This window comes from Carassius auratus, chromosome 10 (genome assembly GCF_003368295.1).
Source record: "Carassius auratus strain Wakin chromosome 10, ASM336829v1, whole genome shotgun sequence".
In the NCBI taxonomy this organism is placed as follows: domain Eukaryota; kingdom Metazoa; phylum Chordata; class Actinopteri; order Cypriniformes; family Cyprinidae; genus Carassius; species Carassius auratus.
This window is the reverse complement of record NC_039252.1, coordinates 5,276,328-5,302,842: the sequence shown is the minus strand read 5'-3', so window position 1 is coordinate 5,302,842 and position 26,515 is coordinate 5,276,328. Positions and strand designations below refer to the sequence as shown.

The window sequence follows — 26,515 nt, the reverse complement described above, 5'->3', positions numbered from 1 at the left end:
AAAAATGATTGATTTATTGCATTATTAGATATAAAACTGAGCTTGTGTTTGTAGAGGATTTGTTGTACAAGAGCTGGATCAACGCATCGACCAGCTGCACGAATACAGTGACATCAAAGACATCGGACAAACTCTGCTGGGCAGATTAGGTAAGACCTGAGAGAACTATCACACCATTAATAGTGGACGCAATTGTGATTTATGTTGGTCTGATGCTCAACATATTTCACATTTCGTACTGTGTTAATGGTTTATCTCCTCTCCATAAACACTTGTGGCCTACACACATCTCCCATCCCACTCATATAAATGGGTTACAGCCTCTATCCGCTTGGCATTTCTGTCTAGTGTCAGGATTATGATAATGGCATCCTCCGGTATTATCGCTGCATTCTGTAACATAATGGACCCTTTCAGTCTCCCAGCATGCTGAGTTTCTTGCCTGCTTCAGCCTTGCTGTGACTCCAGCTGGTCTGAGGGCCAGTGGGGGTCTGTGCCACGTCATTGTGCCCCCATGTGACCATTGACAAAGACAACTGTCTCCGTGTCTCTCTCAGCCGGCCTGCGTGGAGTGACCACACGAGACTTGTACAGGCACTTTGGCCTCGAGTTGGACGACTGACTGAGTTTTGTGAGAGGAGATAAAGCAACTGGAAGGCATCTTAATACTGTTAGTGTTATATCTTTGTATTTATAGCAAGTACACCAGGTTGTTTTCTTCATGCTGTTCTGAAACAGATCCAACTGTGTTAAAGTTGAACTTAATAAACTTTATGTAAGTTCAGGTGGTGAATATTGGACTGTCTCAAAATTTTGGGATAGAATAGATAAAACCATCTGCTACACTGATAACAAATTTGCCTTGTTAAACTGACTGTTGTAAAATGTTATTAAACATGATATCTGAAGTGAAGTGGATTTACAAAATGAAAACAAGTAATGTCTGGTTTGCATATTACCACATGCAATTTTAATTGGAAATGGCAAATATTATAAACATAATGAATGAACCAGAAAATATTGTGATTAGTTATGAAAGAGCATGAACAGATTTGTTGAACAAAAAAATTGTAGGAAAAGCATGCTCATTTTATAAGGGATTGAAAAACAATAGGCATGTGTGACATCAGTCAAAAGGTAAGTTGTCTAAGAGACAGGGCTGGTAATTCACATTTACATTAAAACTTATTATATGTTTTATGTACAGTAATTGGTGCTGTTTGTGCAGAATAAAGCTATAAACTCATAATAACAGAAAATATGGTAAAATTGATTTTGTTAGTTTAATAATCCAGACATTTTTTTCCAAAGAGAAAGTATATACGTTAGATCAACAGTGTTAAAACGCTTCCGGGATACGGAAAAAAAATCATTCTTGAATCCATTTTATTTCGGGGCATTAATTTGCCTCTTAACACGTTTTAATTGCCATATACATTAAATTATTTTTATATACACAAACAGCTGTTATGGCTTTACTGTGGCTAGTAGATGTGCAGATATCTGACAATAGCCCTCTTTCTCCTCCTCCATCATGCCTCATGGTCCCGCGGAGCTGCTACCGGGTGGAAGCTGCCGTGATGATTCGCTGGCTGGGACACATTTCCTCGACAGGACTGTAAGCCCCGCCTTTCTGAAAGAAACTGTAGAGCTCAGAGAACGCGATTGGTTGAAAGAGCTGTCAATCAATGCACACAGAGCGCCGGATAGAGCGGAGGCGGGCGCGAGTAAGAAAATTATAAGGTCATTGGAATTACCAGCGCTACAAGCCATCGTTATAATGAAGCGATAACAGATAAGAATGAAAAAATGAAATAAACCGGAGCAGAGTCTACCAAAGACGCCGCAGTTACTAGGTAAAAGGCAGGCGTGCGGCCGTTACACGCCGGTGCGCGTGAATCCGCGCAGGTAAACGGCGGAGGTTTCGCTTAAGCCGATCAAGGTGGGATCGTACGGGACAGGTTCCCCTTCTGCTATAAAATACACGTTATTGTGACCACGGACACCGAAACCGAGGTATTTCCCGGAACACACACCTACATTTCAGATATTTTAACCATTGTCCATTTCCGGAATCTCCTGAATCATTAATCGTCATGATCGCAGCTGTCAGATGCCAGTTAAAGATGCGTTTACCGATTTGTACAGAAGCATCAGCATACATTGTGTCTTGCTTGTGTTGCCTAATGGATGCGGTACACGTGGGACAGATTAACTGGAGGAATAGGATGTCATATATCCGCACTGGGCTTTTCAATATAAAACACGGACAGCAAATAACCTAGCGCAACCGAGTCTCATGATATAACGTTACAGTTCATGCCTGATCGTGTAAACACATGATATAATGTAATGCGTGAATTCACAACTGTATCTTGTGATTGTAACAGAAGAGTGAACCTTAGTGTGCTGCAGTGCTGTAGGGAGGTCCGTTTCGCTTTTGAATCGAATCTTTTCAACCGAGTCAATAAACGGACGGAGTGATGCGCTGACGAATCGGTTCTGGAATCAACAACTGAACGACTCATTGAACTGACAATCGCCTTTTGAACTGACTTACAATCAGTACATTTACACGAACAATTGAGCCTAAAACAGCAAGACATTTCTATAGCATAAATACTACAGAAAAGAGTATTCGATGTATTTCGCCAACACCGCTTTATCAACACACATTTAGCAGATTTACAGTGCTTTTTTTTTTACCAATGTTCCCTAGGAATCGAACCCACAATCTTTTGCACTGCTGATGAAATGCTCTACCACTGAGCCACAGGAACATATAGACAGTTGTTTATAACATATTAAAATGTTGTCAACTTGGAGACGAAAATCTTAGCATTGTTGACTGTAAATTCAAATTAAGCGCAGCGAGTCGGAGTAAAAGAATCTCTGAATCCGGTGTTTTAAGCCCGTTCTTTGACATGAACTGTTCAAAAGATTCGATTCGCGGAAATGAGTCAATACAGTGGTCTATAGCCAATGTGCTCGCTCAGATTTCCGGGCTCTGCGGTAACCCTCGCCTGATGATGATGATGATGATGGCTGTTCTGCATTGCTTTAATATCCATCCGCACCAGCAGCACGTCTATCATTAGGTCTGAAGGACTGAATACACGCGGGGAGGGGGGATTTTCCCAGCATCCCTCACTCAGGATCAGGATAGACAGGCGCACATTGGAGGATTTCCCTTCTGCGGCGGAAACGTGCGACGATGACGATGTGTAACCATCATTTGTGTCAGTCATATAACATTGAGAAAGTGTGAAACGGCGTATAATCTATAGGCGCAACAGACCGGGGATAGTTGTCACACTGCATAACAATTAATTAATCAGAATTAATCTATATTCAGTATATGTGACCCTAGACCACAAAATTAGTCAAAAGGGTCAATGAATTTTGAAATTGAGATTTATAATAAGTTTTTTTTGTTCTGAGAAAATATTGATAATGATAATATTTGAACTAGATGTTTGAAACCAAAATGGAAAACCCACATCTGTATAATCTGTAATCTTTTGACTTATGAAATCTTATAGTTGCTATGATAAAACCCTTGTGACAACTAGCCCCGGTCTCTCATAGGTGTACTAAGGGGTCATGTGATACTTCTCTGCATTCAGATGAGCTGTTGGAAAGATAGTACAGATCAAATAGCTCTGTTGCCTTCCGTCACTGACATTCAATCCTCCCTAGATACTTTACAGGAGTTTTTAGTGTCAAAGAAGACCTAGAAACACTTCAGTGCGTTTTAATTGTAAAGGAGCATTTTAATATTTAACATGTTAAGTTCTTGTCGATGTATGATCATCTGTATCCATCTACAGAGACACAAAAACACATTCACAGTCACAATCTAACGATAACCTCATATTTGTTTGTGTGTGTTAGGATGTTGCGGTTGGCATGCTCCACGGCCCTTCTCTTCACGCTCAGGATGTGCGTTGGACTCTCCTGGTTCCAGGTTCTGCCGTCCATTTTTATTTTCTTCCTGGGTTCTGGTGGATGGAAGTCCTTACATGTGTTTTCAAAGACCATATACCGCGATCTGCAGTAAGTTTATATGCTACAATATCCTTTTTAGTCTTTTTCATATCTTATATTGTATATATGCACAGTGTATACTTTTTATGTACTTCTCTACATTTTCTACAAGTCATCAAAACCTTTAAAAAATCCAGAAACACTATATGAAAATAAGGAACACTGTAGTTCTGCAGGGATCAAAAATGTGACCCGTTGTCTTAAGTCGCTTAGGTATATTTTTAGCAATAACCAAAAAAACATTGTACTGTATGGGTCAAAATTATATATTTTGCTTTTATGCCAAAAATTATTAGGATATTATGTAAAGATCATGTTCCATGAAGATATTTTGGAAATGTCCTACTGTAAATATATCAAAACTTAATTTTTAATTAGTAATATGCATTGCTGAGAATTCATTTGGACAACTTTAAAGGCAATTTTCTCAATGTTTAGATTTATTGCACCCTCAGATTCCAGATTTTTAAATAGTTGTATCTCGGCCAAATATTGTCCGATCCTAATAAACCATACATCAATGGAAAGCTTATTTATTCAGCTCATGTATAAATCTTGACACTAAGGACTGGTTTTGTGGTCCAGGGTCACAAATGTCAAATTAAAATAAATATATCCTCTATTTTAGCTTTCCACCCTTTGTTGACATTCCAGCGCTGCACATTCTGGAAATTTTCTCTACCAAATTACTGGGATGTGCATTCTGGGATGAGAACTTTTTTTTTTTTTATGTTTTATTCAAGTGAATCCAAATGTAGTTTCAGGGTGCTTCACACTTTCATGACTTTTGGTGCGCACCTGATTCGATTGACATCAGCGTTCGGTTCGTTTGGATGATGTTAACGCTGTTTTTCGAACTCGGGTGCACACCACGAACAGTACCCAAGTCTGCTTAAAAAAGGGTGGTCTGGGGTACGGTTCATGTGTACTCCATTACGGTTCGTTGCTAATATGAACACAATTGTACCAAATCGTGGAAGTGAATTGCTATTTATGACGTATTATTTGATTCCTGACGAGCGTGATTGACACGCTGCAAGCAGAGAGCTGTACATCTCATTTCTGTTCGCCTTCAGCATTGTTAAGAGCATTTGTATTACATTTGTAAGACAGACATAAGTGGAAACTAAACCAACGTTTTTAAAAACAAACATTTTAAAGTTATGCATTTTGCCGCTGGCTCCTGTGCCATCGAGGTAAACAACTGCTGGCTTGATGACGCAAATAAACCGTTTCGAACCCAAATAAAATAATATGATCGCAGTCCAGCGGAGGAGCAATCGAACTCTGGTTCAGACCAAGCAAGTGAACCAAGTGTGAAAGCACCCTTAGATTTTGGGGAAAATAGCTCTTAAATATCCAAACTACTTATTTTAAATTCCATAAAATTCAGAACAAGCTGGACGATTTAATAAACTCATTTATTACAAATTTTTAAAGAAATTTTGTGGGCAGGTACTTCATATTTTTGTCTACTATACATTAAAACACACAAAAAAAGTCTGTAATAACTGATGTAAGAACTTTCTATGCTATAGAAATGCCAAATTAAGTAAACACATTAAAGTAAAATATGAAATTTTTAGTAATTTTTTTAAATATGTGCAATATGTAATAAATAATTGACATTCCTTACACACTGATACAGAAGTAATCTGATTTATGGTTTGTGAATAATGATCAGGTAATATATTAACCTGGGCTCTCTCACTCAGGCTGAACAGTCCCTCAGCGAACACAAGCGCACATTTCTGTATTACGAGCTGGGAGTCTGTTGAAATGGGTTTCTGGGCTGTTCCTGGCAGGTTCAGCTTGTTTTTATCTCAAAGACTGTAGGTTTTGAAATGTGAATTGAGTAATCTGAAGCCTGACTGCTGAGCGCCTTAAGACTTCTCTGTTTGCTGTTGCGAAGCAAAAAGGCAAAACCTCAGCCAGCAATCAGAGTTTTGTCACTGGTGGAGGTGAGGGTTTATCATATCAGCTGCACAGATGACTCTGTAAGAGCCTGGATTGGAGGACGGAGGCTTTTAGGGTAGCTGTTAATGGACGTAAGGACGCAGGGGTCGGGGATCAGTGCTTTTAGCAGACTGACTGTGTTTGTGTAAATACTTCCTGCCACTTACATTACCATTAAACAGTTGATTATACACCATAACCTGCGCAATGGGGTGAAGTACACCACCGGTCAAAAAATTGAAATAATCAAGATTACTTGAAATCCTATGCTAACCAGGCTGCATTTATTTGATCAAAATACAGTAAAAACTGTAATAATGTAAAATATCATTACATAAAAATATGTGATAATTAAAAAATGTGAATATATAATGTCATTTATGATTCAAAGCTGAATTTCCAGCAGTCTTCAGTGTCACATGATCTTCAGAAATCATTCTTATGTGTTAATTTGCTCGGTCAAGAAACATTAAACATTATTTTCAGTGCGTATAACTATACATTCTCTACTGAATACATTTGGAAATCATCAAACTCGCCCCAACATTAAAGGTTGATTTAAAATTCTGAGATTCAGCAAGAACCCAACAAACTGATTAATAATTGATGTGACATTGATTTCTGTTATAAATAAATGCTGTTTTAAACTTTATATTCATCAGAGAATCCTAAAAGAAAAATTTCCACAAAAATAGTAATAACATGAATCATTATAAGGACCATTATTAATAATTGAGCACCAATTATAATTAATAATGACTGATTAAATCAGCATATTTGAATGATTTCTGAAGGATCATGCGACTGGAATAATGGTGCTTTAAAACATATTCAAATGGAAAACTGTTACTTTAAATAGTAATAATATATTTCTCAATAATCCCAATATAGCAGCCTTGGTGAGCAGAACAGACTTCTTTCAAAAACATTGTAAAAACATCAGAATTATTCCAAACATTTGACAAATTGTTTTAAATGAAAAGATTTTGAACCATCATAATCATAATGTGAATCAAAATGTGTTCTTTTGCAGTGCAGCCAGTGTGTTGCTGAGGGTAAAACTCAATGTCAAAAAGCACCTTCGTGAGCGCAACACCGTTCCCAAACTCTTCGCCAAGTCTGTCAAGAAATACGGAGACAAGACGGCTCTGATTTTTGAAGGAACGGGCGAGAAATGGAGCTTCAAGGAGCTTGACGAGTACTCCAACCGCGTGGCTAACCTTCTGCTCCAGAGGGGCTTCACGGAGGGCGACGTGATCGCTCTGTTCATGGAGAACCGCTCTCAGTACGTGGGGCTCTGGCTGGGCATGGCAAAGATCGGAGTGGAGGCAGCTCTCATCAACTTCAACCTGAGACTGGAGGCTCTGGTGCACTGTGTCAACATCTCCAACGCCAAAGCCGTGGTGTTCGGCAGTGAGCTGACTGATGGTGAGAAGAGATGTGATGAGGAAACTACTATGACACTGTGGCTTCCTGAGCACAGTCATACCATGTGTTTGAAGAAGTATTTATCTATGCTACAACCTACTAACGGACCTTACCTAACTATTATTAGCCTGGTTACAGGGGAAATATATTTTTTAAATGTTTAATTTTCAGATGCAGTATTTGTCAATGGACATAAACAAATTCACTAAAATCAAACTAAAATTAACCATGGTTTTAGAACAAATAAAGACTGGCCATAGTTTAACCATGGTAATTTTTAGTAAAACTGTGGCTATACCAATGGAAATCATTACGCCGAAAAAACACGGTAACTACATTTTTACTATAATAAAACTATGGTTCATTTTCATAAGGATTGGCTAATTTTTGGGGAAAATAAGTTGTTTCTTCAACAATGTGTAAAATGTCTGGAAATGAATCTTTTTTTAACCATCCAAGCAAACTGATTCACTAAAATGAATCAAACTTCTCAGTGCTACCTCAGGTGTCATTCTGAATGACTGTTTGTTGGGAAAATTTAGTAATTTCTCAGAAATAATTGAACAGATTATTTCCTGAAAATGAAGATATAAAATGTTTGCACTGTGAATGAATTTGACTCCTTTTTTTGAATCATCCAAACAAACCGAATCACGAAAATGAATCAAAATACCTGAGCAACAGTTTAGAATTGCAGAAGTAACAGTGTAGAAATTTCTCATGCTTCATTGACATTTGTTTTGAAAATTAAGTAATATCCGGAACGTATTTTTTCACGAAATATTTCCTCAAACATTAAGTTCGCGTTTACTGCACTTGGAAGGAATATTTTTAGTTTTTTCATCTGTCCAAGTAAACCGATTCGGTAAAAGGAATAATTGCAACCTCAACATTTTGTAATTCTGCATCACTAATTTTTAAAGTCATTTCTCAGAAGTAATTCCACAAATTATTACGAAAGAAATTCTGAAGATGTAAAATGTTGTTTCTGGAAAACCTACACTTAAAATAATAATAATAATAAATAAAATAAAACAAGTAATGTTAGTAGCTTTTTTAGTTAATGGCCAACACTGTTCTGTACATTTTGTGATTATGTACCAGAAGGGATACAGGAAATTTCTGGATCTGTGAAATACATTTTCTTTTCAAGTTATATTTATTTAGTTAAGTTAGTTTTATTTATTTATTTGTGCACCGATGCACCTTGCACCTTAAACCAGAATGTGAAAAAAGGAGGGAAAATAGTGTGAGTTTTGATTTCATGTTGACTTTAGACAAGGCTTTATATTTTTAAACTGTTGGCTCAATTTAGTATCGGTTAGGGCAGCAGTTCAGAAGTGTTGTAATGACACACTACAGAAAGCAAATAAGGAAGTGGCACTTGGACGAAGACGAGAGTGTGTACTCTAGAGAGCCGAATGAATGAGTAGCGCAGAGTTCAGATTTATTAAGGCCAGAGGTGACTGTGTGTAACACTTAGCGAAATAACCTCTCTGCACCAAAGAGGCTTCATAGCTGAGGTCACCGACGCCAGCGAAATCCTCATGAAATCCAGTTCGCTAGTCGTCTCTTAAGTAATTGGAAACTGACTCATAAAGCATGCCATGTTGAGTCAGCTTCGTTTCTTATTGATTTCACATTTCCGGCCGTTTGTTTGTCCTGTGCTTTCTCTGAGGAGTCTTCTAGACATTATTTGTGTCTGTGATGGTGACTTCATCCGTTTCTCCCGCTCTTTCCCTGTCTCAGCGATGTGTGAGGTGCACAGCTCCATGGGAAAGACTGTGAAGCTCCTCTGCTCTGGAGAATGGGACCCTAAGCGGGTTCCTGAAGGGACGGAGCATCTGGAGCCGCTGCTGGAGACGACCTCTACAAACCAGCCCAGACAACCAGACCGCAGCTTCACAGGCAAGACCTTTATCGAACACTTCAAGCCCAAAAATAAAATATGAAATCATATATCACTATGAACTCATTCTTAGTTGTTCTATGTAATGAAATGTTGTATTGCAACTATCCGTTTTTTAAAGCTTTAATTTTTTCATTAATGTGTATTATTATTATTATTATTATTATTATTATTAAAAAATTTTAACGATTTTCAAGCCGTTTTCAAGGAATTAAAAAAATCTGGCATTGAATTGTGCCTGAATATTTCCTGTAAGTGTTATTATAGTTAACCAAAACCATAAAAAGGATTTTTGTTACTTGAAATAAAATAAATTTGACTCAAATAAAATAAAAAGTAAAATGCAGAGGGCAGTATTTCTCATTTTCATTTAGTTTAAAACCAGAATTGAAATGAAAATTAATACAAATTCTAGAGAAATATTTTTAAAACTAAGAAAGTTACTAAAACTTTAATTCAACTTAAAATGAAAGCAAAAATTAAATAATTTTATTTTTATTAATCATAGACAGAGAGAGGCGGTAAGGCAGCAATAAAATATTAATAAAAACTGTAATGGTAACTCAATGATACTAAAATAATACTTTTTTTATTATTATTATTTAAATTAAAAATTAAATTAAATTTATGCATTTAGCAGACGCTTTTATCCAAAGCGACTTACAGTGCATTCAGGCTATCAATTTTTACCTATTATTTAACTTTTAAAAAGGAATCCCATTAACAATTAGATTGTTGATAGTTTTTCTTCCTCTTTGCCTTCAGATCGGCTCTTTTACATTTACACGTCGGGGACCACTGGAATGCCCAAAGCTGCTATTGTTGTACACAGTCGGTAAGTGTGTGACAATGTTCATTTCTCCGTTTCTCACAGTCTCTCCTTCATTTCTCTCTCTCGATGAATCAAGCTCTGTGTTTTTCCTGCGTTCCTCCCTCAGGTATTACCGCATGGCTGCCTTGGTGTACTACGGTTTCAGAATGAGGTCTGAGGATGTGCTTTATGACTGTTTACCACTTTACCACTCAGCCGGTACATCACTGCACACAGGCTGCTCTACACCTTCTTCATATGTGCATTTCCTGTCACAGAGTTCAGTTCAGGCTACTTCCTGTGTGACGGTTTTGTGGTTTGTTTCGATGGAAGGCCCTTTGACTTGTCCAGTGCTCTTTTAAAAAAACAGCTCAGCTTAGTTTGTTTTCTGTTTTCTTTTTCAAGTGTGTGTTGGTGTGTGTGAGTGTTTAATCTGAGTTGTTTTCTCTGGCAGGTAACATCGTGGGAGTCGGACAGTGTCTGATCCATGGAATGACTGTGGTGATCAGGAAGAAGTTCAGCGCTTCAAAGTTCTGGGATGACTGCATCAAATACAACTGCACAGTGAGTGATGGATTGGATGTTATTATGGAATATACAAGAATTCAGTTTGCCTGTAGTTCTTCAGTTTGTGCTGGGTGAATGTGCACAATTGTTTTTTACATTGATAATAATCAGAAATGTTTCTTGAGCAGCAAATTAACTTATTAGAGTGATTTCCGAAGGATCATGTGACTCTGAGGACTGGAGTAATGATGCTGAAAATTCAGCTTTAGCATCATAGGAGAAAATTACATTTGAAAATATTCACATAGAAAATTTTAATTGTAATATTTAAAAGTATTATAAGTAAATGCAGTCTCAGTAAGCATAAGAGCACTTTTTTTCAGAAACATTTAAAAATCATTGTTTAATATATATATTTATTTAAAATGACATCTATGAATTTGTTCTGTGTGTGTGTGTGTGTGTGTGTGTGTGTGTTTACATGTTTAAGATATGTATATGTGTTAGATATGTTTAATTTATTGTTATATGTTATTAATGTATAACATGTATTTATAAATGTAAACAGCAGTATTTACTACATGCATTTGAATAAAACTTAGTATTGAGGCATGTTTTCCTCCCGAACATCAATAAACATTTTAGATTAAAATTTTATGAGGATGCAAACGAATAACTGACTCAGACACAGAAATGAACAGAACTCCACCAGTGTTTTTTTGTCAAACTCATGAGTCATAACATAAGCTGTTGACTTGAAATCCACCTACTGACATGGGCTTTCAAGGCTTAATAGAGCAGATCATTCAAATCATTGCAATTTTGCACACTTTTATTTGGCAAACAAAGCCATAGTCAATGTATTGTGCATTCAGTGAATATCCCCAGGACTTTCAGCCCTCTGCTTTGATGTTATAGTTGTGCAATTGCAAATTATGTTATTAATATTAATGTTCTGCATGGAAAGGGAGTTTTAAAAGCTGATATTTGATTTGATGTCTCAGATCGTGCAGTACATTGGCGAGATCTGCCGCTATCTGCTGAATCAGCCGAAGAAGGACACCGAGCACCAACACAAGGTGCGCATGGCCCTCGGGAACGGCCTGCGTCAGTCCATCTGGGAGGAGTTCACCAGCCGCTTCAACGTCCCACAGATCGCAGAGTTCTACGGCGCCACCGAGTGCAACTGCAGCCTGGGCAACTTCGACAACAAGGTCTGCCCCGACGAAACGCACTTTAGATGGAGTGTCTGTAAATGAACAGTTGTAAACCTCTACAATAGTGGATGATGCTGTGACTGGTTTAATTTGAAGTTTTGAAGAGTGGAAGGTGGTTGTAACATGTTGTTCTGACTGCAGACGGGCGCCTGTGGATTCAACAGCCGGATCCTGCCCTATGTTTACCCCATCCGCTTAGTCAAGGTGAATGAGGAGACCATGGAGCTCATCAGAGGACCGGATGGAGTCTGTATCCCGTGTGGTCCAGGTACAGTACTCCCTCACTCTCCTGCCAAGCAGAAAGGCTAGAATTGATGAATAACTCCTATAACGTGTGGGTTAGAGATCTCTAGTAGAGATTTTAGACTATGTTCTCTATCAGGGTTACAGGCTCATCTGACATTGTTGTGCTATGTGGTTATGAAAACACATGTTTTTAAGCATTGTGGTTTAAAAACAAGTGATTTTAAGCCACTAAAACGCAATCAGCAGCAAAAGATGTCTGTCTCAGAGAGGTGCACACTTGTGAAGACCGTGCTCACAGAGCTCAGGAGTATTGAGTTATTTTTGCCACTTTATAAAGGCCATGAATGGTTAACAACACACACTTATGTTTCAAAATGCCCATCTTTGCAAGTAACCTCGTAAATGTAGGTCTTTAGTGAAAGCAAACTGCTGAGAAAGAAAGCAGATGTGTAACAGTAGATTGGCAGCTCTTAAAGTGACAGCAGTCTAATATTCCTGCTGTCTGTCATTCATGTTAATCAAACCGCAAAAGAGAAAATCTGTCATTGCTCTTGACTAGGTCACTTTTGTAACTTTAATAAAAATAAATATATATTTAATTTACGCAGTGAAGAATATGCAGTTTCATACATTTGATTACTTTATACAATGTATGCATTTTTATGTTTGCTTTTTGTCCTATTGCTTGCAGTTACTTATTATTTCATAGCTGACTGTTTACTTGTCTTCAGTGAGCTTTTATTATTATTATTATTATTATTTAGGCTAGTAGCATTAAGATCTTATTTAAAGCAAAATAGCAATATTTTGATCTATATCGTTACCATTAAATTAAATTACTCATATTGTGACATAAGGTTTTAGTCGAATATCCCAACTCATATTAATGAACAAATAAATAAATAATAATGAATTATACAACTATACAGTAAGTCTATTCAGCCTTAACCGTATACATACAGTATACTCTTGTATAGCATAACTCAACTGATTATGTAATTGAAGAAAGATTGATTATGTCATAAAAAAATTTCAGATCTCATCTGCTTGTATCTGTTGACCACTGCAGAAAGTGCATAAATCTTATTTAAAATCCATTTCCTTGTTTTGTTTCTCAGGAGAACCTGGTCAGTTGGTTGGCCGAATCATTCAAAACGACCCTCTCAGGCGATTTGACGGCTACGTCAATCAGTCGGCCACTAATAAAAAGATCGCTCACGATGTCTTCAAGAAAGGAGATAGTGCCTATCTCTCAGGTATGGTGTTTTAACTACGCAAGCGCACACTTACTTCCATACGCTCAGCTAGTTGATAGCAGTTGTTGGCTTCTCTCTCAGGGGACGTGCTGGTGATGGACGACTACGGCTACATGTACTTCAGAGACCGCACAGGAGACACGTTCCGCTGGAAAGGAGAGAACGTCTCCACCACAGAGGTGGAGGGAACGCTGAGCCGCCTGCTGGACATGAAAGATGTGGTGGTGTATGGCGTGGAGGTGCCAGGTAATCACATATTTCTCATCTTTTCTGTTTGTCCTTCTAGTAATACTTTAGTATAGATTCAAATTCTCTAATTGCTTATTAGCAAGCCTATTATTAACATACTGGCTGTTTATTAGTACTTAAAAAGCACCAATTCTGCATGACCATATTCTATATTCCTTATCCTACCCAATAACTTAAAGGGATAGTTCACCCAAAAACGGTTTCTGTCATTAATTACTCACCCTCATGTTGTTCCAAACCCATTAGACTTTTGTTCATCTTCAGAACACAAATTAAGATATTTTTGATGTAATCCGAGAGCTCTCTGATCCTGCATTCACAGCAAGGGTCGTGTGCTACAGCTACCTTACTTACAATTAATCAGCAGAAAATTAGCCGTTTTTTAAGGCAGAAGTTGTAGTTAATGTTTTGTCAATAGTGAGAATTAACTCTCTTAAACGTACAGTATGGAATTTTTGGCCACCAGGGGTCACTCAATCAAAATAATAACATAAGACGTACTTTGACATCGGGAAAGAGCGTAAGGCTCATGGGAGTTGTTGTTCATTCGTACACGCGCTCTGTCGCTTCCCACAATCCTCACTCGTTCTAACTTAGTATTTTGACAATCACGTCTTTTCGAATGGAGAGATATATGAATTATGAGACTCCTATCAAATCAATATTCCATCTAGCTAGTAGTAATATATGTTAAAAAACACGACCGCCGTTAATAATTATAATTACGTTATACTATGATATCGAACAAGTTAGAGAACTGCATTTGAAGCTACTTTATTCAGCTAGATATAGAACAAATGTAGATTTACATGAGAGCTAGTCCGTCTGCGTTTTACACAAGACATCATCGTTTCACAAAATATACGGATAGATACAGTTAGCTGGATGGATGCATACCTGTTTATCAGAATGCAAGCGAGTTCGGCATCTCTCTGTAGTTTCAGCTTGTCACGAAGCTCTTTCTATCTTGGAAATGCAACTCCAATATTTACTCGTGTCTTGTTGCTTCTCTTGTCCCAAATCCTTCTCGGGTCATTTATTTCACCCGTGCGTTTGCGCTTCACAGAACGTGCAGGCAAAGCATAATCATGATCCATAACTAAGTTATTGATTGAAGTTTAAATACGAATATAAACAATATAAATATAAAATATAATAGTCTCGATCAAGGCTACTACTTTTTCTTCTTCGTCTCGTCTTTGTTTCTGTTCACCTTTGTATTTGGCGGTTCCGCAGGAAGTTAGATAAACTAGAGGGGTCAAAGTTTATATGACGTCATCGACGGGCGACAAAACGGAAATAAAGAAACGTGCCGTGTCTTCTAATTAAACTATAATTTTCTCCGGATTTGAAAGTTCGTGGAAACTGTCGGGATGATGTAAGTACACAACTAAAAAATATATATAACATAGATATAGTGATTTCTGCTATTTTTAAAGCAGAAAAATTACATATTGCACCTTTAAAATAAAGTGTGACCGTCCTTCTCTATATTTATTTTCCCACCAATCACATTTTGTCCCATATAAGAAAATCTCTTCAGGGACTATATTTTCAAGTGGAAGGAAAATAAACCTCAGCAGTGGTTTTGTGCTTAATCTTGGTGATTATCTCGCTTATTACATGGCTAATTGACAAACAAAATTGCACACAATACAGTCTAAGATTCAAGTTGAAAATGTGACAGTAAATATTGTGCAGAGTTATTTTTAAGTGTTCTGACTGTCATGACATAGTATCATGAACCATCGGGTGCACAGACAGTGTGTGGAGAGGACAATAATTAATTTAAACAAAGCTGACTGCAGCAGCTCCTGAAGGATTCTGGGAATGCACAGCCAAACAAAGTCTTCTCTTTGCCTCGGTTTTGCTTACACTAGATCTATAAAGGAATCGCAGCCGAGTGCTGAATATAGCTTGGTACATTTGAGACTGCCGGCTGAAAAATACTCTCTCACCTTCAGGACAATGTGATCAGCAGATCTGGAGATGTGGCTCTGTAACATATAGATATGTGTGTACAACATTCGCTGATGACATCAACATTTTTTAAGGCTCTACATGCAAATCGATAAACCGACAACACAAGAAAACTGTTTCTGTGAACTCTGGAAGTCATTAGGGTTTTCTGTAGCCTTGACGTTAGCAGTAGATGGCATCCAAGAGAAGACGAACTGCAGAGGATTGCACTCAAATGGCTGCTCTAGCGCCTCTTGTGGCAATACTGAGAATGCAATGAAGCGGCACAGCAAAACACAGCTCCTTTTATACTAATAAAAACCTTTTCTTTGGAGTAGCAGTGCAGTAATGTAAAACACCACTGTTTCTCTTCCTGAATGCGGTAGTTCATAGATCTCTGTCCTATGAGAGGTGATATATGACCTGGCGAGGCAATGTTTATTTTAATTCATGGCGACTCAGTAGTGTCTCTTTATGCTTATAGGCTTGGATTATGCCGTCTAGCTTCTTTTGAGGTTCGTTACAGCACCTAAGGTTGGCGATGTGTGTTTTTCTTCAGGTGCTGAAGGCAAGGCAGGGATGGCAGCCATAGCAGACCCGGAGCACACCACAGACCTGGTCAAGTTTAGCCGGGACCTGGAGAAGGCCCTGCCGCCCTATGCCCGGCCTGTCTTTCTGCGCTTCTTACCAGAAGTGAACAAAACAGGTGAGATATCGCACATTTAACTCAGACAGGCAATGTCACAGTTACAATCCCGTCCAATTTAAGAACGGAGCACAAAGTGTTAATGTTCAGAGTTCTTCTAGGCTTAATCAAGTTATTTATTCCCCATTTACCGTTCTGCCTTAAATGATGCAACATGTCATTGCTGCCATATCTAAAGCATTGTTCCTCTGAAAGGAGCTGTTTCAATATATAGATTTGGCTAGTAGCGACACTGTTTATTGCCTTTCTTTAAACATATTCTTATTGTCAGCAAAATCCAATTTTAGTCAACTTCTAATTCAAACTATTCTGATGTATTTTGAGGTTGTGTAGGTTTGTTCTACATAGACATAGAGAGTATTTATTTTATTTCTGCAGGTCTTATATTTTCATTTCTAAACCTCTGCAGTTACTCTGTTAACACGGTCCAAAAGAATCCAAAGAATGAACATTTTGTATTGTACTGTACGTTATCGTATTTATGGAAACTTTAACTTGACATGAGACAGTGCATATAAGTTATATTGCACCATCTTCTCATTTTAGGGCAGCCTTTCTCTGACATTTTTTCAGGGTTTAATTAATTTTCGACAATTAGGGAAGATATAATGTCTAAGGCTTTAACAAAATCAGAAGTTTGAAAAAAAAAATCACAGAATTAATTATTTTTATATGCACCCTTGATCTACAGATAATTGAGCCAAAACATGCAGTTCACCAATGCATAGCATCTTTTTCTTTCAGGGACTTTCAAATTCCAGAAGACAGACATGCGACGGGAGGGATTCGATCCCAACGTCGTCTCTGACAAACTCTACTTCCTGGACTGCACTAAGGGACAGTATGTGGAGCTGAATGTGGAGCTCCATCGCAGCATCGTCTCAGGAAAACAGAAATTATGAGACTACTGCCAACCTCCACCTGTTCCCTCATCACATCCCTCATCGCTTCAGCAGCCCTCAAACCCCGCCCCCTCATCACTCCGCCCTTCATTACCTCAGCAAACACAGCGAGGGGCCGCAGGAACACATTCTGGTTGTGTATTATTCAAATCCCCGTCGATTCATTCTCACAGCCCACCCTTAAGACGGGACTGAGGTGGCATTCAGCCAGGCAGCCATCCCGAAAAACAAACAAAAAATACTAAAAAATTTGGCAATTTAGCAAACAAGAATACAAAAAACAAACAGGAGGAAAAGGCACAAGGACCAAAAACAGGTCTGTCAAATGGTAAAGCTTTCCCTTTGCCTCGGCTGCACAATGCTCGCCTGCCTACAGGATTCGAGACTGACACATGTTCATTTTGACGGTTTTGACAAGTGACTGCCCTCATGAATGCGCCCTCAAGCCCTGACCAAAACCACAAGGATCGACGTGCAATACAAACACAGCACTGGCTGTGCAATTGCCAGCTGCCATGCTGTTTATTTAACATGCACCAAATATATTTAAGTTGTAGAATAGCTCATCATCTATATACAAGTCATGCTGCGTCGAAGACTGCACTGCTACTGTGTCCATTGTACCACTCCAGACTTTTAGTATGCAGCGTCAGCATGGAAGCAGATCAGCCCGGTGTGACATTGTGCAGACTGGGCTTCATGGGTTTGCTTCGTTTTGCTAGACGTGAAGACCGTTAAGTTCCCAGCGAGGACTCTCTACAGGACACTCTAGCGGAGTCTGCATGGAGGCGAATGAAAGTAGTGTAATTCTCTGGTGCTAAAGAACGAACATCCTGTCTGTCTGCATCGTGGCGCCAGACTTAAAAGGGAAAAGGGTGGAAGCAGAGGAGAAGGAAGGGAAAGCGATATAGGCTATTTGTTCTCCACGTTCTAGTTTTTCTTTCAGCAGCATGAATGATTGACGCAAACAGAGCACTGTGCCTTACTGTCAGGTCAGAAGATAGTGTTTTGCCCTCGTCCTGCATCATTACACTAACTGACCCTAGACATCCCTTCTATGTCTTTTAGACAGCTAGCTTGTTTTCTAGACCTAGCTTGTACTCCCTTCCCATCATGCAAAGTGTCCAGCACTACATCTATGGGCATCCTTTCCGTTTCATGTGTATTTTGCTCGATCTCCTTTCGCGAACCTTCATGTTCTCTCTAGTCCACTGACAGCTGATTATTTATTTATATATCGTAGCAAGAATTGAAGTGTGTGTGCACATGTGACGAGACCATTTTGTGTGGCAGCACTTGAATTTCTCCACGTCACTGTTTTGGCCACTATATATTAACGTACAGCACAGATGTGGGAAAAGTGTTTTGACCTTATTGAGGTGAATTTCTCCAGAAACATGTATGGGTCATGCATCAACACATTGTAAAAATGTATAGCCTAGAAAATAATGAAGCCTATTTTAAGATTTTTTGCCATTTATTTTCATTAAAATATAATGCCCCCACGCAGATTATCTCATTCTCATTACCGTAGTGACAAAATTCAAATTCACATTGCCATGCTGTCAATTACATTTTTGGCAAAATGGCAAAAAAAATCTAATTTATATTATCATAATAAATAAAATCTAATTCTCTGTACAATACCGTAATGGCAATAAAAACATCAGTATCATTACTGTAATTAAAATAACATCTTATTTTCACTACTGTAATAACAAATTTAATTTGCATTACTATAATGACAATAAAGAAATCAGAATCAGAAAGAGCTTTATTGCCGAGTAAGCTTGCGCATACAAGGAATTTGTTTTAGTGACATAAGCTTCCAGTACACAGACAACAACAACACAGACAAAAGAAAAAAAAATTGTAAATATAAAGACAAATATTGCAAAATTAAGTCATTACTGTAATGACAGAAAATCAAGTTTGCATTACTGTAATGATATTAAGATATCTTTCTCATTACTATGATGACAATAAAATCCTCATCACTTTACCATAATGACAATAAAATCTCATTCTCATTACAATAATGACAAAAAAAACTTGTCATTGCCATAACGACAAAAAAAAAATCCTCGTCCTCATTTCCGTAATGGCAAACAAACTCATCGTTCTCATTACCGTAATGACAAACAAACTCATTGTTCTCATTACCGTAATGACAAACAAAATCATTCTCATTACCGTAATGGCAAACAAACTCATCGTTCTCATTACCGTAATGACAAACAAAATCATTCTCATTACCGTAATGGCAAACAAACTCATCGTTCTCATTACCGTAATGACAAACAAAATCATTCTCATTACCGTAATGACAAACAAACTCATCGTTCTCATTACCATAATGACAAACAAAATCCTCGTTCTCATTGCGGTAATGGTTGAAAAATTAAGACTTTTATTAATTAGAATTAGCATAAATTAAACTCGGTAAAACAAATTAAAAGGAATTAGTTTATTCATTCAAAATGTATACATTGTTCTTTTTTTCATTTGGGATGAAGTGAGATTTACTCAAATAGCTGTACATGTGATTTAAACTTCAACTGATACTTAAAAAGATAGTTCACCCAAAAATGAAGATTCTGTCATTTATTATTTACCGTCATGTCATTCCAAACCAGTTCATCTTAAGAACACAAATTAAGATATTTTTTGATGAATTCCGAGAGCTCTCTGACCCTGCATAGACAGCAAGGATCCTAACAAAAGCAAGATCCAGAAATGTAGCAAGGACATCGGTAAAATAGCCCATTTGACATTAGTGGTTCAGCTGTAATTTACAAAGCTATGGGAATAATTTTGGTGTGCAAAGGAAAAAAATATATAACGACTTTATTCAACACTGTCTCCTCCAAGTAACCCTAGCGCCATTTTGGAGAGTGGCACATATGTAAACAGCATATGCTTTTTCTTTGCGCACAAACATAATCGTAGCTTTGTAAAATTACAGTTGTACCCCTGATGTCACATGGATTATTTTACTGATCTCCTTGCGTTTCTGGACCTCGATGGTGTTAATTACATTGCTGTCTATAGGGGCATCAGAGAGCTCTCAGAATGCATCCAAAAAAATCTTAATTTGTGTTCCAAAGATTATCGAAGTGGTTACGGGTTTGGAACAACATTAGGGTAAGTAATTAATGACAGAACTTTCTTTTTGGGGTGAGCTATCCCTTTAAAGCCAAGGGTGCAGTAGTGATGTCATTGGTTAGTCAGCCAATCAGATGCAGTTGTCTCATATAACCATCAATAACTGTTCCTGTTTTTATTTTGTTGTTTGCCCTTTCCTTTTATCACTTGTTTGTTTTGTTTTGTTTTGTTTTTTTTTGTTTTTTTTATTGTAAAGGAATGATGTGTAATGATTTGTTGTGGGTTGAGATTTATTTCTCCGTTAATCTTTTATTCAGTTTATTTGTTTGTTCTGGGTGTGTGAAGGAGAGTGAAAGCACATCTTATGCTCTGAGTTATATGTTAGACACAATATGATGTCTGAAATCTGCTCTACAGACATTTCTTTCTCTCGTGATAGTGTGTATTAGAGTTTGTGTCCTATGACAGCAGGAATCCTCACCATGAGGCTTTTGCTGAGGCCTCTCTTGAATAACTTTCCCAGTTAAAGGCATAGTTCAACCCTAAATGAATCCCCTCATGTCTTTCCAAACCTGAGTGCTGATCATTTTAATGGAACACAACATTTGTCACATTCTGAAATGTGAAAAAATAAATAAAATCCAACTTTTTCGGAGTCCTCTAAAGCGATGTGATACTTTTATGTGAGAAGAAGAGCAGAATTTGTTTGTATTCCTTTTACTGAAGCTTTCAGATGTCCTCCATTTCACATATTTAAAAAAGCAGTGTCATATTGACGACAAACAGACCTGGTGTAATAAAAACGTTTCAAAAGGCCCCCGTCATCAGTAAATTTCAACTTTTAAACTTCAATTTCAGTCTATTTTCATTTTTCCTTTTTAGAATTTTCATGAAGATTCTTCTGTGTTCCAAAAAAAATTAAATACAATTACACAGGTTTGGAAAAACATAAAAGTGAGTAATGATGACAAAGCTTTTGACATTTTTGGCTAAACAATCTATTTAAAGTTGTGTAAAAAGACACACTTGAAGACACACAAATGACCTTCAAATTTTACTGCGTTTTAATTTAATGTCTTTATTCATATAGCGAAAGGCGTTAGCGATGTGAAATACAAAACCAATGCTGTGTATAATTTTTGTATTTATTTTTTTAAATACTTAGAAAATGGACAGGGTTTTTTATGATACAGTAAAAATTCTCTGTTTCAGTCCAAAATTCATCATTTCAAAGGATCGTTTTGTGTGTGCAAGTGTGTTTCTGGTTTTTTATTTCATTTTCTCTCTCTGAATGATGTGACACTGTTAGCAGCGTTGTTGTTGTTCAGGTGATAAATGTTTCCTCCTCATGCAAAGAATGGCTGCAAAATTGTGTTAATGTTTTCACTGATAATTATTTTATGAGGGATATCTCGTTTTTACTGTGGATTTTTTTTTTTATGATACAAAGGACCATTTTCAAGTCACATAACTTATGTGTTTTATCTTGTTTTACTGAGCACCAAAGCCAATGTATTTTGTTAGTAAGGAAGAAAACTGACCTTTTTTTCCTCAGATATGTTTATAAATTGTACCGATTTGTCACCCTTCTGAAAAGACTGATCATAAATGCACTTTTATTTAGTCTATTTCTGTTCAGTACTCAGGAACAACATGCAGAGGCAGATGAGAGAAGGGAAACTATGAGTGTGTGTGTGTGTGTGTTGATGTAGAGAGAGATGTGTGAGGTGTGCCGCGTCACACTGAAGTCCTCTTGTCTCAAAGACTAGCTGTAAATCACGCTTTTTCGAAACAGTGGCATCCAAGAATCAATATTAATAAAAAATATATTAATTCTCTGTAGTTGCTCCTGTTCGTTTACTTTTTTACTGTGTCTAAAATATAGAAACGTTTATGACTTTGTGGGATGGAAATTGTAATACTTGTAAGCTTCGGACATGGTACCTTCAATGAATGGTCTCTCTGTTGGATGTGTGTTCTTGCGTGTGATTGGCCGGATTGGTGAGGGGGAGGGGTTAATGTGGCTGGCAGACCCAGAGCAGTCCACAGTCCCTGGCTGAGTTCCTACAACGTGACCATGAAGAAGATCGCCTTGGTGAGCATCTCTTTGCTGATGCTTCTGACTGACGTCTACGCCAGCATCCAACCGCAGAAAAACTTTGACCTTCAGAGGGTGAGAAGAACGTGTGCTTTAGCTGATGTTTTAAACACTGAAGCTTCATGAAATGATTTTAGGTGCCTTTTTTATCCAGGATTGTACTGTAGATTTTTCCATTTTGGACTAGTAGCAATTTCCAGACAGCAGTTTGACAAGTGGGTCTTTGTTGAATTCAGTCTGGTGTTGTGTGATATTTAAACAGCTGAATAATGTTGGTTTAGGGAGGTTTTCCTTGTCTAGGGCTGAAATACATGGAAATAGTCATGTTGATTGGGTGAATGCTCTACATGGCTGTTTGAGGGGACAGCGATCGCATTAACTTCAGAGACAGTGAAGACAAACACAGCTCAGGGCAAAGGTCACCGCTCAGTGTTGCAACAAGAACCGAGTGATTTCTAACAAGCTCTCAAGGCATCTACATGAAGACAAAATGATTGGACGGGATATTGATTTTTCTAAGACGTCCTTGTCTAATTGTGCTTATTCTCAGAAGATGGGACATCTGTGAGCAGGATGTGTTTGTTCAGTTTGCAGGGAGGTGGTACCGGGTCGCTCTGGCCTATGATTCTCCAGGGTTTGTGCGGCACAGAAGCAGACTCACCATCTCGATGGGCACAGTGGAGCCCAAGGAGAACGGGAACGTCAACATGACCATGTGGAGTTTAGGGTGAAGGACACCTTTTTCATCTAGGCTTTGTTTTTTAGAGGAAAAATATTTTTGTACAATACTGTCAAACTTCATATGATATAATACTATTGCACAAGTTCTTTTCAATACAAGCTGAGAACTGTATGTATATTTAGAACAACAGCACTTTGAACTCTGTTAATACTGAGAAACATATTTAAGAAATGTATTTTGTTTTCATTTTAATTCATAATGAAGTTAGAATAGTTCCAAAAATATTATTGTCATCTCTTTAAATTGTAATATATATTATATTCACACACTATGTGATGATTCTTGTCAACCGTTTTCCTTAAAACAGTTAAAAATAGTTTCTAAAATAACTGTATTATTATATTATATTATATTATTGTAAGAATAATTTAGATATTCTTACCTTCGAGATCACAAATATAATTTCCTGTTATTATTTTATATAATATTATATTATATTATATTATATTATATTTAGTGCTGTCAAATGATTAATCGCATCCAAAATAAGAGATTTTGTTTACATAATATATGTGTGTGTTCTGTTTATATTTATTATGTATATATAAATACACATGCTTGCATGTATATATTTTGGAAAAATATGTTTATGTATTAAATATATTTATATATAATATAAATTATAAGAATATAAATATATTCATGTAAATACATGTACATATTTTCGAAATATATACTGCATTTGGTTATATTTATATATACGTAATAAATATACACAGAACACACATGTATATTATGTAAACAAAAACTCTTATTTTTTATGTGATTAATCGCGATTAATGGTTTAACAGCACAAGTGTATGATGTTATATTGACTCATCTCCTGTCTCCTGTGATCGAATGCAGTTCCTCTGGCTGTCATTCTAAGGTCTACATTTATAAGAAGACGTCTGTGCCCGGCGTCTTCACATACTACAGCACTCGTGAGTCAACATATAAGACAAGTATGACTGATCAGACCCTGAGAAAACCATACTACCGTTCAGTTTTTTACTCTAATATAAAGGTCACCGAAGGGTGAAGGATGTTACTGTGGTGGAGACGAACTACACAGAGTATGCCCTGGTCCTCAAACACAAGAAGTTTAACAAGGAGTTCACACAAGTGGCCCTTTATGGTGAGTCTGCTAGAAACAACCGTAATCAACCAAAGCTTTTTGGGAGGGCGTTCTTGTTCCTCTGACTTAGTAAAATGTTCTCAGTGCCTGTAATTTCACTGTAGGTCGTACTAAGAAGTTGAGGGCGGACGTGATGGAGAAGTTCAGTGCGTATGCCACAGCTCAAGGATTCCCTAAAGACTCCATACTGACTCCACCAGCTGCTGGTAAACCTCTCCAGTCACTCACACACACAAGTCTGACTTCATCTGGACAATTAAAGGAGCGTTTCATCCCAAAATGAAAATGTGTATTCACTGACTAACCCTCATGTCGTTCCAAACCTGTTTTGAGTTTCTCTATTCTGTTGAACACAAAAGAAGATATTTTGAAGGATGCTGATAACCAAATAGTTCAATAGCGTGAAGAAAAAAATGATCTGGGGATTAATATCAATGGATGCTGTCAGCTTCTTGGTTACTTACATTCTTTACATTATCTTCTTTCATTTTCACCAGAAAAAAAAAGAAACTCAAACTTAAGGGTGTAAAAATCAATTAACATCAAAACAAATGTATTTTATTTGATATTTGTGTGTGTACTGTTTAAATTTATATGTACATGTTAATGCACACACACACATATACATGTATATTTAAGAAATATATGTAATATATTTATATATATAATATAAATCAAGTGTTTTGGAAGCGATTAATCGCGATTAATCGATTTTACCGCCCTACTCATACAGGTCTGTAACAATGCAAGGGTGAGTAAATGATGACAGATTTTTCATTTTTGGCTGAACCTAAAACTGAATGAACGTGTAAAAGGCTCTCTAGGGTTCGAATGATAAAGCAATGCTGTTCAAGTTGACGAGAGTTATGTTGTATTCAAATAGGAATGACTCATGTTTATAGATGAAGTGGTTACTCTGATAGGACACCTGAGGAGAAGGTTTTAATCATTTGATATGTTTGGTTTGATATCTAACTCAATCAGTGCATCCGAAATCAATAAATTATGGCCTCATGGGATAATAAAGTGTCCATCGAATGCACACTTCAGAATCCAGGCAGAAGTAGGAAGTCATCCGAGTACTTTTAATCCGATTATTTTTAACAGTTTTTTTTAATTCTCTGAATTCAGACACACTACTCTTTGGTCCCTGTTTTCAGCAGTCTTATACGGTACAGGGAAGTATTCAGTTCAGATGCAGTCAATGACATTCAGTCATATTTTTAGGTCTGGCTGAAGTACTTTTTTTAAAGACTATACAAGGTTGGACACAAATAACTGCTTAAGAATTAACTTTTGTTCACAGTCCATTCAAATGTTTATTTATTGTCTAAAATAGTTGTATTGTAAGCAAAATTCTCACATAATGTCTCGTTTTTGTTTAGTCTTTTTAGAAGACTGTCCTCCTTCAGGAAGTTAGGTAAGCGGGAGCTTCATATCTAGTTTTTCAATCCCTTGTGACACTACTAGAAGCTTTGAATATTGTTTTCCACATAGTTTTTTACTTGTTTTTGTCTCTCTTTCAGTTCCCAGTCACATTTAGAGCTGGAGGAAACGCATCATCATCATCAATGTGCCAGAATGATGTCTGTTTGTGACCGTTTGTAATATTGTAACTTGATCTCATTGTCATTTGCCGTGCTTAGTTGTTATATTTATAATAAAACACTGAATCTAGGTATGTATCATCATCACGTCTTTGATGATCTTCGCTGACGCAAATAAAACTTTTTATCTGTTCATATTGTGTATGTTATTTGGCATGAGAAATGAAAGTTAATGTGCAATTAACTATACAGTCTACAGCTTTTCTAACAGATTGTGTTAACTAGAAACATATGAACTTATTATTGTGAGTTTGTGACTGAAAAATCAGGCTCGCTGAATGACATTTTTTTTTAAACATGTTTTGTAATAGTACATAAAAATCTAATTCTAAGGATATGGTATTTGTTGAAAATATTATTGGGATATTTCACAGAATCATGCTAATATTAATGTTGTATTTGTCAGAATTTCAGCCAAAGCAAACAAGAACACAAGACTAGCAGACCCAGACTAGTTGTCACACTTATTGCACTTGTACAATATTTCTATATACTCCCTCTCTATATAGACACAATCATTAAAAAAATGCATTTGAATGCAAAAAAAAAAAAAAAAAAAAAAATCCTACACATTAATTCTGCTGTTATTGCCCAGAGAAAAAAAAGTGTCATAATTAATTCTTGATCTTTTGTGACAACATGCCCCAGTGGTC

At 37.1% G+C, this 26,515-nt stretch overlaps 2 protein-coding genes across 2 annotated transcripts; both read left to right on the top strand.

Annotated features, from left to right (window-relative positions):
- Positions 1 to 1,665: 1,665 nt before the first annotated feature.
- LOC113109646 (long-chain fatty acid transport protein 4-like) lies at positions 1,666 to 19,594 on the top strand. Its single transcript, XM_026273344.1, has 13 exons — positions 1,666 to 2,016; positions 3,895 to 4,056; positions 7,037 to 7,431; positions 9,181 to 9,339; positions 10,106 to 10,175; positions 10,279 to 10,370; positions 10,606 to 10,715; positions 11,663 to 11,872; positions 12,017 to 12,143; positions 13,240 to 13,377; positions 13,459 to 13,623; positions 16,145 to 16,291; positions 17,036 to 19,594. The coding sequence occupies exons 2-13, from the start codon at positions 3,896 to 3,898 to the stop codon at positions 17,191 to 17,193; spliced, it is 1,932 nt and encodes a 643-aa protein (XP_026129129.1). The 5' UTR covers positions 1,666 to 2,016; position 3,895; the 3' UTR covers positions 17,194 to 19,594.
- A 2,731-nt stretch (positions 19,595 to 22,325) lies between these two features.
- LOC113109647 (prostaglandin-H2 D-isomerase-like) lies at positions 22,326 to 25,995 on the top strand. The gene is made up of 7 exons (XM_026273345.1): positions 22,326 to 22,471; positions 22,984 to 23,123; positions 23,985 to 24,061; positions 24,145 to 24,255; positions 24,360 to 24,461; positions 25,641 to 25,675; positions 25,782 to 25,995. Exons 1-6 carry the CDS (start codon positions 22,376 to 22,378, stop codon positions 25,673 to 25,675), a joined length of 561 nt encoding a protein of 186 aa, XP_026129130.1. The 5' UTR covers positions 22,326 to 22,375; the 3' UTR covers positions 25,782 to 25,995.
- The last annotated feature ends 520 nt before the right edge of the window (positions 25,996 to 26,515 follow it).